The sequence below is a fragment of the Ranitomeya imitator genome, chromosome 1 (genome assembly GCF_032444005.1).
Source record: "Ranitomeya imitator isolate aRanImi1 chromosome 1, aRanImi1.pri, whole genome shotgun sequence".
Taxonomy (NCBI): Eukaryota; Metazoa; Chordata; class Amphibia; order Anura; family Dendrobatidae; genus Ranitomeya; species Ranitomeya imitator.
The window spans coordinates 971262061-971277310 of record NC_091282.1 but is presented as its reverse complement, the minus strand read 5'-3'; the positions used below and the strand labels follow the sequence as shown (position 1 = coordinate 971277310).

General features: G+C 42.9%; 1 protein-coding gene across 1 annotated transcript in view; it reads right to left on the bottom strand.

Annotated features, from left to right (window-relative positions):
• Positions 1-373: 373 nt before the first annotated feature.
• The window catches only part of ENPEP (glutamyl aminopeptidase), a 140301-nt gene continuing 125424 nt past the window's right edge, over positions 374-15250 (bottom strand). The window contains exons 17-20 of the mRNA XM_069743856.1: positions 10549-10719; positions 4992-5135; positions 4830-4911; positions 374-2993 (exon numbers count right to left, since the gene is read on the bottom strand). Coding sequence (XP_069599957.1) covers positions 2850-2993; positions 4830-4911; positions 4992-5135; positions 10549-10719 — 541 coding nt within the window. The 3' untranslated portion in view covers positions 374-2849. The remainder of the gene's footprint in view (positions 2994-4829; positions 4912-4991; positions 5136-10548; positions 10720-15250) is intronic.

Below are 15250 nucleotides of genomic sequence, written 5' to 3'. Positions count from 1 at the left end.
ATCCCCAGTGATCTAAAGAACGAGGTCCATTGTGAATGGAGTGGAGATTGAGCATGCCCGCCTCTGCTCCATTCATTCTGCCAGAAATATCCAAGCGATGTAATCAGCTATCTTCCGCAGTCCCATAGAAAATCAGTGGATCAGCGCACACATGTTTGATCTCCACTCCATTCTGCAAAGCCTCATTTTTGGAAACCCTGGGGGGTCCCAGCAGTCGGTACCCTAGTACCTTCTGCCATAGCCCGTACCGATAGAGTATAACCTAATAACTATAATGTGAAAAGCTTTACCAAGTTTTTGTCATAAAAACGTAACATGATCATCATGTAAATGATTACTTAACACATTTCTGAAAACAATAAGATCACTCCAATTTGTGGATGGTGAAAATATTAAATTTAATTAAATTGTAAATCTGACAAATAAAAAAGAATACATTTCATTTATAAAAAATATTTATAATAAAAACTATAAGTGCTAATAATATATTATGTTCAAATAATTTGTACAAAAAAATCAACAAATTCATGAATAAGATCTAACATGTAAATTATCTGATAACAAGATTAGTAAAATATGTATGTTCATTTTTGAGAATTTCTCTTTAAATATAAAATTGAGATGTTCATTGCTTAAAGGGTTTGTCCGGCCTCCTGCTTAAGGTCTGCAGTAACTTTTTCTGATTGCAGACTTCGGAATCATTATAACTCCTTTAACTTTGGGTTAATAATCATCTACAGAGTGGTGCACAGTGAGATTGTACATTAGGCACAGCCAAAGGTCACACTGGGCCGATTGACTTTTGTCGATGCTATAGTCACCATGTAGCCACTTGTATTCCCACCTTAGTTAGGTAATGTTCACATTTGCGTTGATGGGCGCAGCGTCGTCGACGCATATCGACGCATGCATCATGCGCCCCTATCTTTAACATGGGGGACGCATGGACATGCGCCGGTATGCGTTGTATTGCGTTTTACGACGCATGCGTCATATTGACGCACAGACAGGGCGCAGAGGACGCTACTTGTAGCGTTTTCCCTGCGCCAAAATTCTTGCTCTGTACGATCTTATGACAATCACAAAACGCTGCATTGTGTACATGCGTTGTTGGTTGCGTCGTCGACGCTGCGCCCAAAAGCGCAAATGTGAACGTAGCCACAAGCCAAGACACATATATTTTCAATATTCAAAGGAATTTTCTCCATAAAGTTTTCTTGTGAAATCTGATACCTCAACAAATTATATAAAGGTCAAAAAATATCTATTGTTTTTCTTGAAATAATGTCTCTCTTGTTCATGATCTGCTTTTGGTTTTGCAGCTCATCAACATTAATTTTAAGTGTAACTGCACTTTCAGTTGACTTTTCAGAAGAAGCTGCGATGAGTATGTACATGAGGACTATATGTGGCCAGTATATGATGTGTATCCTGCATTTTAGCAGTTTCTCCCTCTGCAGTTTCTTTTTCTTTCACTTTTGTCACCCACCAGCTTCTCTGACCTGTCCTCTCCATAGACTTCTATAGGCAGCTACTGAAGACAGATTTGTAGATCTATCTGAGCAGTTTTTGAGAGTGAATGATCAGTACAGAAGACAAAAAGTGATTGATATTTGGAGAAGAAAAGCATATTTTCCTACTAAGATATATTACGTTTCTTATCTTCACATGTCCTGTAGATCCATGAAAAAATATAGTATTGCATAATTTAAGTAACGCTAATCTGCAATACCTGACATGACACAAGGATAAGGATGGTCTGCTACTGGTAAAAAAAAGCAAAGGGACTCTATTTTACAAATTTATATAACCCCTTTTCTATTGCATGTACCTGATGTTTGATCATAACCCAACTTTATTATCCATCAATTGCTGACAGTATCAGGCTGTGTAGACATATGACTCACTAAAAATGAGGAATGGCAGTGCATTGAAGAGGTATTCCCATCTCCAAACTCCTATACCAATATGTAGTACGTGTAATAATCTCATCCTTACAAATTCAGTATAGTTCTTCTGATTCGCTATGTCTCTTACCCACTGTAAAGGGTATTACAATTGCTTAGGTATGCATGGTTAAACTTATGACCACTCATATAGTGACAGTAAGTTAGTTAGTTGTTAGTGGTCGTAACCATGGATATGTAAGCTACTGCAATGCCCTGCACATGGGGTAAATGACAGCGAATCAGAAGAACTACACTAGATTTCTAATTGGAAGTATTTGCTAATATTATTATAATAACATCTACTACATATTGTGATACATTCTGGGAGATGGGAATATCCCTTTAACGATCAGTTTGTGGCCAGGTCCAGACAGGTGTTTTTCACTGTCTGCATCTAGACCTCAATGCCTGGACTGACCACCGGTCTGCCAACCTGGACTTACAGCCTCATAGACACATATGATGCTACAAGTTCAGAGCAGGGGACCTGTGTTTAGTCCAGGCATTGAGACCTGTTTACAGACCTTGAAATACACCTGTCAGAGCCCAGCCTTATAGAGGGACAGCAAAATACAGGATTATAAGAAAAAATACAACAGAATTATTATCTTATGAAGAATACAATCTAAACCAGAGTGACAAAAACCTACAGTACAGGACTTTACTGAACCCTTAAAAACAATATATGGGGATATTTATTTTTCACTTGTTTTAGATAATAAATATAAAACAAAACACACTGAACATTGTTAAAGGCACCTTTATGGGTCTGGTATATTGATTATGGAAAACGGGCCTAGCAGGGATATGGCATATATTGTCCAGACTTTCCCTTTTTTTTTTGGTTTACTTATTCACAATAAATTTGTCCATTCAGAATTGTGATCTATATTCAAGTGTTCAAGCATTTGCTTCCAGCCAGGCCTTGATACCATTTTTGTTAGCTGCAACCCATTCAATGTTATTTTTTACAGTTTCCAGTGCTTGCTTCCTCGGGGTTTCTCCTGCCCCTGCGTTTGGATTTGTCTCAAAAAAATTTTCCATCTAGAAAATGTAGAATGAGAAAAGTCAGCTCTACAGCTATACATAATCCACTGTCGTTAATAAATGCTGTATATTATACATTATAGTTTCCACAATCTTGCTTAGACAAGCTAAAAGAGTGGTCTTGTCTAAGTAGACATTATAAAGGTGCCAAGGATGTGTGGAAAATAACAAAATGATTTATTCTCACCTGCTGTTACCCTCATGGATCCATGGCAGAATGCACTGATGTCACTGTTCTAGTCACAAGGCTTGAGGCCTGAGATTGGCTGCAGCGGTCAGGTGATTATCAAAGAAACATCTCATGATGCGCTGCTCTAAACTCACAAGCTACATATTATTAAAAATGTATATTTCACCTTTCATTAATAGAAAAATAATTGAAACACTGCCACGGGGATAAAATAAAATATTTATCTAGAATCTTTAAATAGTTTTTCTTACAAATAAAGTATATTTTAATTAATAGATGCTAGGATAAAAATAAATTCCAGGATTGGATGTGTCAAATTTTTTTCCTGTGCTGAGATAATCTTATAAATGTGCCCCCGCTGTGTACTGTGTAATGGCTGTGTCTGATCATGCAGGAACATGGTCTGATCATATCACATCTCCTGGGCAGGGGAGGAAGGAAAAGAGAGAATACAGACAGGACAGCAGGGGATCACAGCTGATTCTTTTTCTGAGGCAAAACATATCACTACCTGTTTTCAAGCAATGTTCTACCAGAAAGAATTATTTGTGATCCCCTGCTGTCCTATCTGTATAATCTCTTTTCCTTCCTCCCCTGCCCAGGAGATGTGGTATGATCAGACCATGTTCCTGCACGGTCAGACACAGCCATTACACAGTACACAGCAGGGGCACATTTATAAGATTATCTCTGCACAGGAACATTTTTTTAAGCACATCTAATTGTGGAAATTATTATTATTCCATTTATTGATTAAAAGTTTGGTTAAATTTAACTGTGTTCTTGGGAAAACTTCTTTAGAGGTACCGTCACACTGAACAACATTACAACGATAACTATAGCGATCCGTGACGTTGCAGCGTCCTGGATAGCGATATCGTTGTGTTTGACACGCAGCAGCGATCAGGATCCTGCTGTGACATCGCTGGTCGTCGCTGAAAGTCCAGAACTTTATTTCGCCACTGGATCACCCGCTGACATCGCTGGTTCGGCGTGTGTGACGCCGAACCAGCGATGTGTTCACTGGTAACCAGGGTAAATATCGGGTTACTAAGCGCAGGGCCGCACTTAGTAACCTGATGTTTACCCTGGTTACCATTGTAAATGTAAAAAAAAAAAACATACTCACATTCCGGTGCCTGTCACGTCCCCCGGCGTCCGCTTCCCTGCACTCCTCCTGCAGGAGGAGTGCAGGGAAGCGGACGCCGGGGGACGCGACAGACACCGGAATGTAAGTATGTGTTTTTTTTTTACATTTACAATGGTAACCAGGGTAAACATCGGGTTACTAAGCGCGGCCCTGCGCTTAGTAACCCGATGTTTACCCTGGTTACCTGGGGACCTTGGCATCGTTGGTCGCTGGAGAGCTGTCTGTGTGACAGCTCTCCAGCGACCACACAACGACTTACCAACGATCACAGCCAGGTCGTATCACTGGTCGTGATCGTTGGAAAGTTGCTGAGTGTGATGGTACCCTAAGAGAATTGGTCAGGCCAAGAACCCGTGTATAAAACTAACTCCTGATTAAAGCTGTTTGATTGTTAATCAACTTATTATTTATTTTTTATTAACACATAAAAATATTCCACAAAAAAAGTCAGGATTTGATGGTTAAGATAAACTCAATGCACAAGAGCACTTACTTGCCACAGTTGAGTCTCTGTGTTAAATGTTGTAGATATTCTTGTAATTATCCGTCCAAGGTTTCGATCATTGATGGTGTACCTGATATGAAAATAAAAACGCCTTGTTGTGACTTTGGAAGAAAGCTTTGATATGTTTGTACTGATTAGTCTTAAAGTTACCTGTTTACTAAAAAGTCCCAATTTATTCTCACCCAGTCCCAAGCCATTTGTTTTCCAAGCTTGCTGTATGCGGATATATAATATATGACATTCAGCGCATCTTGGCTCTTAATAAGACTGGTGTCATAAATGCTTCTGAGTAATCTAATGAGAAAAAGAAGAAATAAACATTTATTCACCTTACATGCCTATGTTCAGACAGACGTATTGGGTATAGTGCACTTTGGGTACAAAGGAATACAAACATTAATACATGTATGTAGAAACAGTTATTTTGTCAATGTACCCCCATGTAGCCATCTAAGTTACTGAGAATACACTGATCTCAGTCATTAGAAATATAGTATTTGGACCCAATATGGAAAAGTTGATAGAGCTGCAAACCTCATGCTTTACTAATCAATCTCCGTAGTCTGCAATCTTTAGTATCTCTATAGAGATGTGGTCCCCAACCTTTCTTACCTTGAATGCCACCTTTAGGTCTGAGCCATGCTCTAGAGCCCCATTCAACATCCCTGTCTCCTGATAGTAGTGACTCCCAGAGCCCCGCAGCACCAGTATAATGACTCCCAAAGCTTTCCGATAGGGAGCACATCAAGACATTGTGCCACCGGTCCTTATAGGCAGTCCACTTAAATCTAGGAGTTGTCACTATACCACCCTTTGGTATTCTTGCATCAAGCACACTCACCACACTATTGCATCCAGCTTCACGCACCCCTCTAAATGGCAGTATCATCCAATCTCCAATATGTAACTACCCATCCTACAACTGGCGGACACAGATACAAAAGGGCCCCTGTGCAAGAACAATATACAGGCCCTTTGCAGCCCAAGAGCTCCTAAAAATGCAAAATTTCACCTGCTTTGGAGCTTGAAATGGGCCCCCTTACTCCTTGGACCCCTGTGTGCTGCACAGGTTGCACCAATGATATGTCCACCCCTGCATAATACCCCTCAACCTGTAGATCTGCTCTTGTGTACAGGGCTACTCCTCACAAATTCACCATCTAGAGTCCTTCTCATAGCTGTTTGCTACACCTAATGCTAATGCACCAAGCTGGCATACTGCTGTGGAACGCAGATCATGGGACCATGAGCCACATGTTGTTCTCGAGCCACAGATTGACTTCTCCTGCTATAGAGCATCCACCCTGTATAATGTGAATGTAAGTGACTGTCAGACAATGTATTGTTTAACCCCTTAGCGACCGCCGATACGCCTTTTAACGGCGGTCGCTAAGGGTACTTAAACCACAGCGCCGTTAATTAACGGCGCTGTGGAAAAAGTGAATAGCGCCCCCCAGAGTCGGATTTTGTCCGGGGTCTCGGCTGCCGGGGGTAGCCGAGACCCCAGAGAACATGATTCGGGGTTTTTTTTACCGAACCCACATTTGCGATCGCCGGTAATTAACCGTTTACCGGCGATCGCAAAAAAAACCAAAACGCGATCTCTTTTTAATTTCTCTGTCCTCCGATGTGATCGCACATCAGAGGACAGAGAAAGGGGGTCCCAGATAGCCCCCCGATACTCACCTATCTCCCCCGGTGCTCCTCGTGGCTCCCGGTGGGCGCCGCCGCCGGCCGGCCCCGGGAGAATCTTTGGGGTCTCGGCTGCCGGGGGTAGCCGAGACCCCAATGAGCATGATCGGGTTCGATTTTACCGACCCCTGTTTTGCGATCGCCGGTAATTAACTGTTTACCGGCGACCGCAAAAAAAAAAAAAAGCAAAGTGTAATTCTCTGTCCTCTGATGTGATCGCACATCAGAGGACAGAGAAATAGGGGGATTCGGGGACCCTATCATACTTACCAGTGTCCCTGGGTCCTCCTGCTGCTCCTCCTGGCCGCCGGCATCTTCTGGGCAAAAGAAAATGGCGGGCGCATGCGCAGTGCGCCCGCCATCTGTCTCCATCTGCTGGCCGGCAGGAGAAGAGCAGTTGGGGCTAAAATTAGGGTTAGGGTTAGGGTTAGGGCTAGGGTTAGGGCTAGGGCTAGGGTTAGGGCTAGGGTTAGGGCTAGGGTTAGGGCTAGGGCTAGGGTTAGGGCTAGGGTTAGGGCAAGGGCTAGGGTTAGGGCTAGGGTTAGGGCTAGGGTTAGGGCTAGGGTTAGGGCTAGGATTAGGGCTAGGGTTAGGGCTAGGGTTAGGGTTAGGGTTAGGGTTAGGGCTAGGGTTAGGGCTAGGGTTAGGGCTAAATTTAGGGTTAGGGTTGGGGCTAAATTTAGGGTTAGGGCTAAATTTAGGGTTAGGGTTGGGGCTAAATTTAGGGTTGGGGCTAAATTTAGGGTTAGGGTTGGGGCTAAATTTAGGGTTAGGCTTCTTTCACACTAACGTCGATACGGGGCCGTCGCAATGCATCGGCCCGACATACCGACGCACGTTGTGAAAATTGTGCACATAGATTGGGCAGCGGATGCATGGAAAAACTACATCCGCTGCCCAATCTATGTCCTGGGGAGGAGGGGGCGGAGTTACGGCCACGCATGCGTCAGAAATGGCGGATGCGACGTACAAAAAAACGTTACATTGAACTTTTTTTGTGCTGACGGTACGCCAAAACACTGATCCGGTTCACGACGGACGCGACGTGTGGCCATCCGTCACGATCCGTCGGCAATACAAGTCTATAGGCAAAAAACGCATCCTGCGGGCACATTTGCAGGATCCGTTTCTTGTCCAAAACAACGGATTGCGACTGATGCCAAATGACGCAAGTGTGAAAGTAGCCTTAGGGCTAGGGTTAGGGTTGGGGCTAAAGTTAAAGCTAGGGTTGGGGGCTAAGGTTAGGGTTAGAGTTGGGATTAGGGTTAGGGTTTGGATTAGGGTCGGTATTAGGGTTAGGGTTGGCATTAGGGTTCCGCTTGGGATTAGGGTTAGGTTTGGGATTAGGGTTAAGTTTAGGGTTGTGATTAGGGGTGTATTGGGATTAGGGTTAGGTTTGAGGTTAGGGTTGAGATTAGGATTAGGGGTGTGTTGGATTTAGGGTTTTGATTAGGGTTATGGTTAGGGTTGACATTAGGGTTGTTTTGGGGTAAGGGTTGTGATTATCATTAGGGTTAGTGATTAGGATTATGGATCAGGTTGGGATTAGGGTTATGGGTGTGTTGGGGTTAGGGTTGGAGCTAGAATTGGGGGGTTTCCACTGTTTAGGTACATCAGGGGGTCTCCAAACACAACAGCCAATTTTGTGCTCAAAAAGCCAAATGGTGCTCCCTCCCTTCTGAGCTCTGCCGTGCGCCCAAACAGTGAGTTACCCCCACATATGGGGCATCAGCGTACTCGGGATAAATTGGACAACAGCTTCTGGGGTCCAATTTCTCCTGTTACCCTTGTGAAAATAAAAACTTGGGGGCTACAAAATCTTTTTTGTGGAAAAAAAAAATATTTTTTATTTTTATGACTCTGCATTATAAACTTCTGTGAAGCACTTGGGCATTCAAAGTTCTCACCACACATCTATATAAGTTCCTTGGGGGGTCTAGTTTCCAAAACGGGGTCAATTGTGGGGGGTTACTACTGTTTAGGTACATCAGGGGCTCTGCAAACGCAACATAACGCCCACAGGCCATTCTATCTAAGTCTGCATTCCAAAACGGCGCTCCTTCCCTTCCGAGCTCTGCTGTGCGCCCAAACAGTGGTTTACCCCCACATATGGCACATCAGCGTACTCGGGATAAATTGGACAACAACTATTGCAGTCCAATTTCTCCTGTTACCCTTGTGAAAATAAAAACTTGGGGGCTACAATATCTTTTTTGTGGAAAAAAAAATATTTTTTATTTTCACGACTCTGCATTCTAAACTTCTGTGAAGCACTTGGGCATTCAAAGTTCTCACCACACATCTAGATAAGTTCCTTGGGGGTCTAGTTTCCAAAATGGGGTCACTTGTGGAGGGTTTCTACTGGTTAGGTACATCAGGGGCTCTGCAAACGCAACATAACGCCCGCAGACCATTCTATCAAAGTCTGCATTCCAAAGCGGCGCTCCTTCCTTCCGAGCTCTGCCGTGCGCCCAAACAGTGGTTTACCCCCACATATGGGGTACCAGCATACTCAGGACAAATTGGACAACAACTTTTGGGGTCCAATTTCTCTTGTTACCCTTGTGAAAATAAAAACTTGGGGGCTAAAAAATCTTTTTTGTGGAAAAAAAAATATTTTTTATTTTCACGACTCTGCATTCTAAACTTCTGTGAAGCACTTGGGCATTCAAAGTTCTCACCACACATCTAGATAAGTTCCTTGGGGGGTCTAGTTTCCAAAACGGGGTCATTTGTGGGGGGTTACTACTGTTTAGGTACATCAGGGGCTCTGCAAACGCAACATAACGCCCACAGGCCATTCTATCTAAGTCTGCATTCCAAAACGGCACTCCTTCCCTTCCGAGCTCTGCTGTGCGCCCAAACAGTGGTTTACCCCCACATATGGCACATCAGCGTACTCGGGATAAATTGGACAACAACTATTGCAGTCCAATTTCTCCTGTTACCCTTGTGAAAATAAAAACTTGGGGGCTACAATATCTTTTTTGTGGAAAAAAAAATATTTTTTATTTTCACGACTCTGCATTCTAAACTTCTGTGAAGCACTTGGGCATTCAAAGTTCTCACCACACATCTAGATAAGTTCCTTGGGGGTCTAGTTTCCAAAATGGGGTCACTTGTGGAGGGTTTCTACTGGTTAGGTACATCAGGGGCTCTGCAAACGCAACATAACGCCCGCAGACCATTCTATCAAAGTCTGCATTCCAAAGCGGCGCTCCTTCCTTCCGAGCTCTGCCGTGCGCCCAAACAGTGGTTTACCCCCACATATGGGGTACCAGCATACTCAGGACAAATTGGACAACAACTTTTGGGGTTCAATTTCTCTTGTTACCCTTGTGAAAATAAAAACTTGGGGGCTAAAAAATCTTTTTTGTGGAAAAAAAAATATTTTTTATTTTCACGACTCTGCATTCTAAACTTCTGTGAAGTGCTAAACTTCTGTGAAGCACTTGGGCATTCAAAGTTCTCACCACACATCTAGATAAGTTCCTTGGGGACTATTTTCTATCACATAGACCCCTCAAAATAACTTCAAATGTGATGTGGTCCCTAAAAAAAAATGGTGTTGTAAAAATGAGAAATTGCTGGTCAACTTTTAACCCTTATAACTCCCTAACAAAAAAAAATTTTGTTTCCAAAATTGTGCTGATGTAAAGTAGACACGTGGGAAAGGTTATTTATTAACTATTTTTCGTGACATATCTCTCTGATTTAAGGGCATAAAAATACAAAGTTTGAAAATTGCAAAATTTTAAAAATTTTGGCCATATTTCTGTTTTTTTCATAAATAATCGCAAGTAATATCGAAGAAATGTTACCACTAACATGAAGTACAATATGTCTCGAAAAAACAATCTCAGAATCAGCGGGATCTGTTGTAGCGTTCCAGAGTTATAACCTCATAAAGTGACAGTGGTCAGAATTGTAAAAATTGGCTCGGTCATTAAGTACCAAATTGGCTCTGTCACTAAGGAGTTAAAAACTAAAAAAAATGTAAAAACTTTTAGAAGACCTGTCCAGAAGTGGGATGCTGTTCACTGATGCTAGTCCCTGTAGAAGTTTTTCTTTCTCTTGAGCTAATGATGTTTTTAGATACTCCTGAAACATAAAATTCCAGTATTCCTCTTCACCAGACTGCATCATCCCATACCGATACACCAGCTGTCTGAGGTTCACGGGGATCCTAGAAAAACGATGTACAAACAATGTATTAGCTAAATTGCACACTAATGCTATTGTTTATTCTGCTCTGTACAGTATTTGGTTAGCGTAAATATTAAAAGAGGAAAAGGAACCGTTGTATTAATTTTCCAGACTTTTACAACTGATTTATAACGTCTTGATACGATGCAGTACAATATATGCGTTTACATAGTCATGTGTATACTATATGGATACAAGTAATGGAACACCTACACATTACACGTACAAGAACTTTTATGACATCCCATTCTAAATCAATAGGCATTAATATGGAGCTGGTCCCCTCTTTGCAACTAAAACAGCTCCAACTATTCTGGGAAGGCTTTTTACGAGATTTTAGAGTGTTGTAGGAATTTTTACCCGTTGGATGGAGCATTATATGGGGCCCATTCTGTTTGGAGCAATATATGGGGCCCATCATATACTGAATGGAGCATTATATGGGGCTCATTATATATGGAGCAATATATGGGACTAATTATACTGTATGGAGAATTATATGGGGCTTATTATACTGTATGGAGCAATATATGGGGCTCATTATACTGTATGGTGCCCATCTTAGACTGTATGGAGCAATACATGGGCCCCATTATATATGGAGCAATATATGGGGCCCATCATATACTATATTATTATTATTTATTATTATAGCGCCATTTATTCCATGGCGCTTTACATGTGAGGAGGGGTATATATAATAAAAAACAAGTACAGTAAACTTAAACAATACAATTCACGACTGGTACAGAAGGAGAGAGGACACTGCCCACGAGGGCTCACAATCTACAAATATGGAGCATTATATGGGGCTCATTATGTGTAGAGTAGGGTTGAGCGACTTTTACTTTTTTAGGGTCGAGTCGGGTTTCGTGAAACCCGACTATCTCAAAAGTCGAGTCGAGTGAAATCGGCCGATTATCGCGAAAAGTCGGGGATCGACTGAAACATGAAACCCAATGCAAAGTCAATGGGAAATCTCTCTCTCTCTCTCTTCCCAGAAAAGCTGGTGTTACACATTGCAAATCGCTACAGCGCACAAGCGAGAAGATGGCGCTAGGCGTGCACGCCCTTAAAACCTATGTCATCACTCTGCCCACGCTCCTTCATTGGCTGCAAAAATGGCGCCAAACGCGTCATACGAAACGCGACTTTGGCATGAAGATCGACGACCGCATGGCCGATCCCACACTAGGATCGGGTCGGGTTTCATGAAACCCGACTTTGCCAAAAGTTGGCGACTTTTGAATTTGTCCGATCCGTTTCGCTCAAGCCTAGTGTAGAGCAATATATGGTTCTCATTATACTGTATGGAGCATTTTGTTTGGTTCATTATACTGGTTGGAGCATTATATGGGGCTCATTATACTGTATGGAGCAATATATGGGGTTCATTATACTGTATGGGGCCCACCCTATACTGTATGGAGCATTATATGGTGCTCATTATGTATGGAGAAATATACAGGGTTCACTATATTGTGTGGAGGTTTATGTTGGGTTCTTTATTTTGTATGAAGCAATAAATGGGCTCATTATACTGTATGGAGCAAATATATGGCTCATGATACTGCATGGAGCATTATATGGGGTCCATTATTATTTATAGAGCAATATACGGGGCTCATTTTTCTGCATGGAGCACAATGTTGTGCCCATAATTCTGTATGGAGCATATATGGAGTTCATTATTCTGTATGGAGCACTATGTGGTGCTCATAATACTTTATGGAGCAATATATGGGGCTCATTATTCTGTATGGGACACTATATGGTGCCCATAATACTGTATAGAGCAATATATGGGCCTCATTATTCTGTATGGAGCACTATGTGATGCCCATAATACTGTATGTAGCAATATATGGGGATCATTTGTCATGGTTCCACCCCTCAGGGTGTCTGGGATGCAGTTACTGACAGCTCTGCCAACCAATCTGGTATAGGGGTGTGCTGAAGCTATCAGTACTGTGATTGACAGCTTGGCCATCCAATTATGGTACAATGGCGTGTTGGGCTGTCAGTGTGTTGATTGACAGCTCGACTATCCCATCTGAGACTGTGAGACGTCGGCAGTCTCATGTGTTCATTATTCCACTTAATGGCCATGCTTCTAAACTGAGCTGAGTTTCCCAGAACATTGCCAGACATACATTCATCTTGTGAGGTTTGTGCTGTGTTCTCTGTGCCTTGAGTTCTACATGCTCGATCTGTTGCCTGACCTTGGACTTTGTTCTGACTACCCGCTTGCTTAACCCCTTCAGCTCTGATCCATTATCCTCTCGGTACTCTGACCTCGGAACATTACCTGACTATGGTTTTGTCTCTTCCTTCTGTTTATGACGTACCCTACTGGCATCTGACCTTGGAGTCCTTGACCACTCTGAATCACGGCTTTGCCATGAGAAGTGACTAACATCACATCATTATTCTGTATGGAGCACTATGTGGTGCCCATTATACTGTATGGAGGACTATACTATCCGGTATCTGAGCTATTGTGCAATTTACAATAATGTAATGTAAGAAGTAAGTGAAATATTTGGCATTGTACTTTACCTATACTTCTCTGCTGTATCTGTGCATCATGAATCATGGTATGTGTTTAAGGGGCCCACTGAGACTCTTTTGCCCAGAGCCCAAGAAAATCTGGAGGTAGCCCTGATTACACCATCCATCAAAAGTATTTGAATGTGGAGCAGCTTATAATAATAATAATAATAATCTTTATTTATATAGCGCCAACATATTCCGCAGCGCTTTACAGTTTAACAGTTTCAAACACGAAAGTCATAAGTAACAACGTTAACAATACAATAATTAAAGCGAAATAAGATGACCCTGCTCGTGAGAGCTTACAATCTACAATGAGGTGGGGGAGATTCAAAGCACAGGTGTGTATTTACAATGATGTATTTACAATGATGGTCCAGCCATCTTCAGGGGTTGGGTAATAGATAGGAATAGTGAATTGGCTACACACACACACAAACATAAAATGACTTTGATTAGTGAACGTGATAGGCTGCTCTGAACAAATGTGTTTTGAGCGAGCGTCTAAAACTATGCAAATTGTGGATGGTCCTAATATCTTGGGGTAGAGCATTCCAGAGGATTGGCGCAGCACGGGAGAAGTCTTGGAGTCGGGAGTGGGAGGTATGGCTTAGTGCAGAGGTTAGTCGAAAGTCATTTGCAGAGCGCAGCGGTCGGTTAGGCAGATAGACAGATATGAGGGAGGAGATGTAAGGGGGTGCCGCACTGTGGAGAGCTTTGTGGGTGAGAACAAGTACTACTTTGAATTGTATCCTGTAATGAATGGGCAGCCAGTGTAACGACTGGCGAAGAGCGGATGCATCCGAGTAACGATTAGCCAGATGGATGACCCTGGCTGCTGCATTAAGGATGGACTGGAGAGGGGAAAGCGAGTGAGGGGGAGGCCAATTAATAGAGCGTTACAATAGTCCAGGCGGGAGTGGATCAGGGCGACAGTGAGGGTTTTAGTTGTCTCCATGGTGAGAAAAGGGCGGATTCTAGAGATGTTCTTTAGGTGTAAGTGGCACGAGCGAGCAAGAGATTGTATATGGGAGGTGAAGGAGAGATCGGAGTCAAACATAACACCCAGACAGCGCGCCTGCTGCCGGGGTGTTATTATGGTGCCACCCACGGAGAGGGAAATGTCAGATTTAGGGAGATTAGTAGATGGCGGGAGCAGAAGAAGTTCAGTTTTGGAGAGGTTGAGTTTCAGATAGAGAGCAGACATGATGTTGGAGACTGCGGACAGACAGTCAGTGGCGTTCTGTAGTACAGCGGGGGTAAGGTCAGGGGATGACGTATATAGTTGTGTGTCATCAGCATAAAGATGGTACTAAAAGCCAAATCTGCTGATGGTCTGTCCAATTGGGGCCGTGTAGAGGGAGAAGAGAAGGGGGCCAAGGACTGAGCCCTGAGGTACCCTGACAGCGAGAGGAAGAGGAGATGAAGTGGAGCCAGAGAACAGAACACTGAAGGAGCGGTCAGACAGGTAGGAGGAGAACCAGGAGAGAGCAGTGTCCTTAATGCCAAGTGACTGGAGCCTAGAGAGTAAGAGAGGGTGGTCAACAGTGTCGAAGGCTGCAGAAAGGTCGAGAAGAATGAGTAGAGAGTGGTCACCGTTACGTTTTGCTGTCAGAAGGTCATTGGTCACTTTGATGAGTGCAGTTTCTGTCGAATGTAGGGGGCGGAAACCGGACTGTGAATGGTCTTGGAAGGAGTGAGTGGAGAGGTAACGGGTGAGGCGGGAGTATATCAGGCGCTCCAAGAGTTTAGAGATGAAGGGGAGATTGGAGACCGGTCTGTAGTTGTTTGTGCAGGTGTGCAGGTGTGCAGGATGGGTCGAGGGTGGGTTTCAGCTTAGATGTTTGAACGCTTTTAACATTTCTGTGCTGTTACTTTATTGCAACAAGAGAAAAAAATCTCATACATCTCAGGAGAGTCACTATACTGAAGCATGACGATGATGAACTTGATATTAT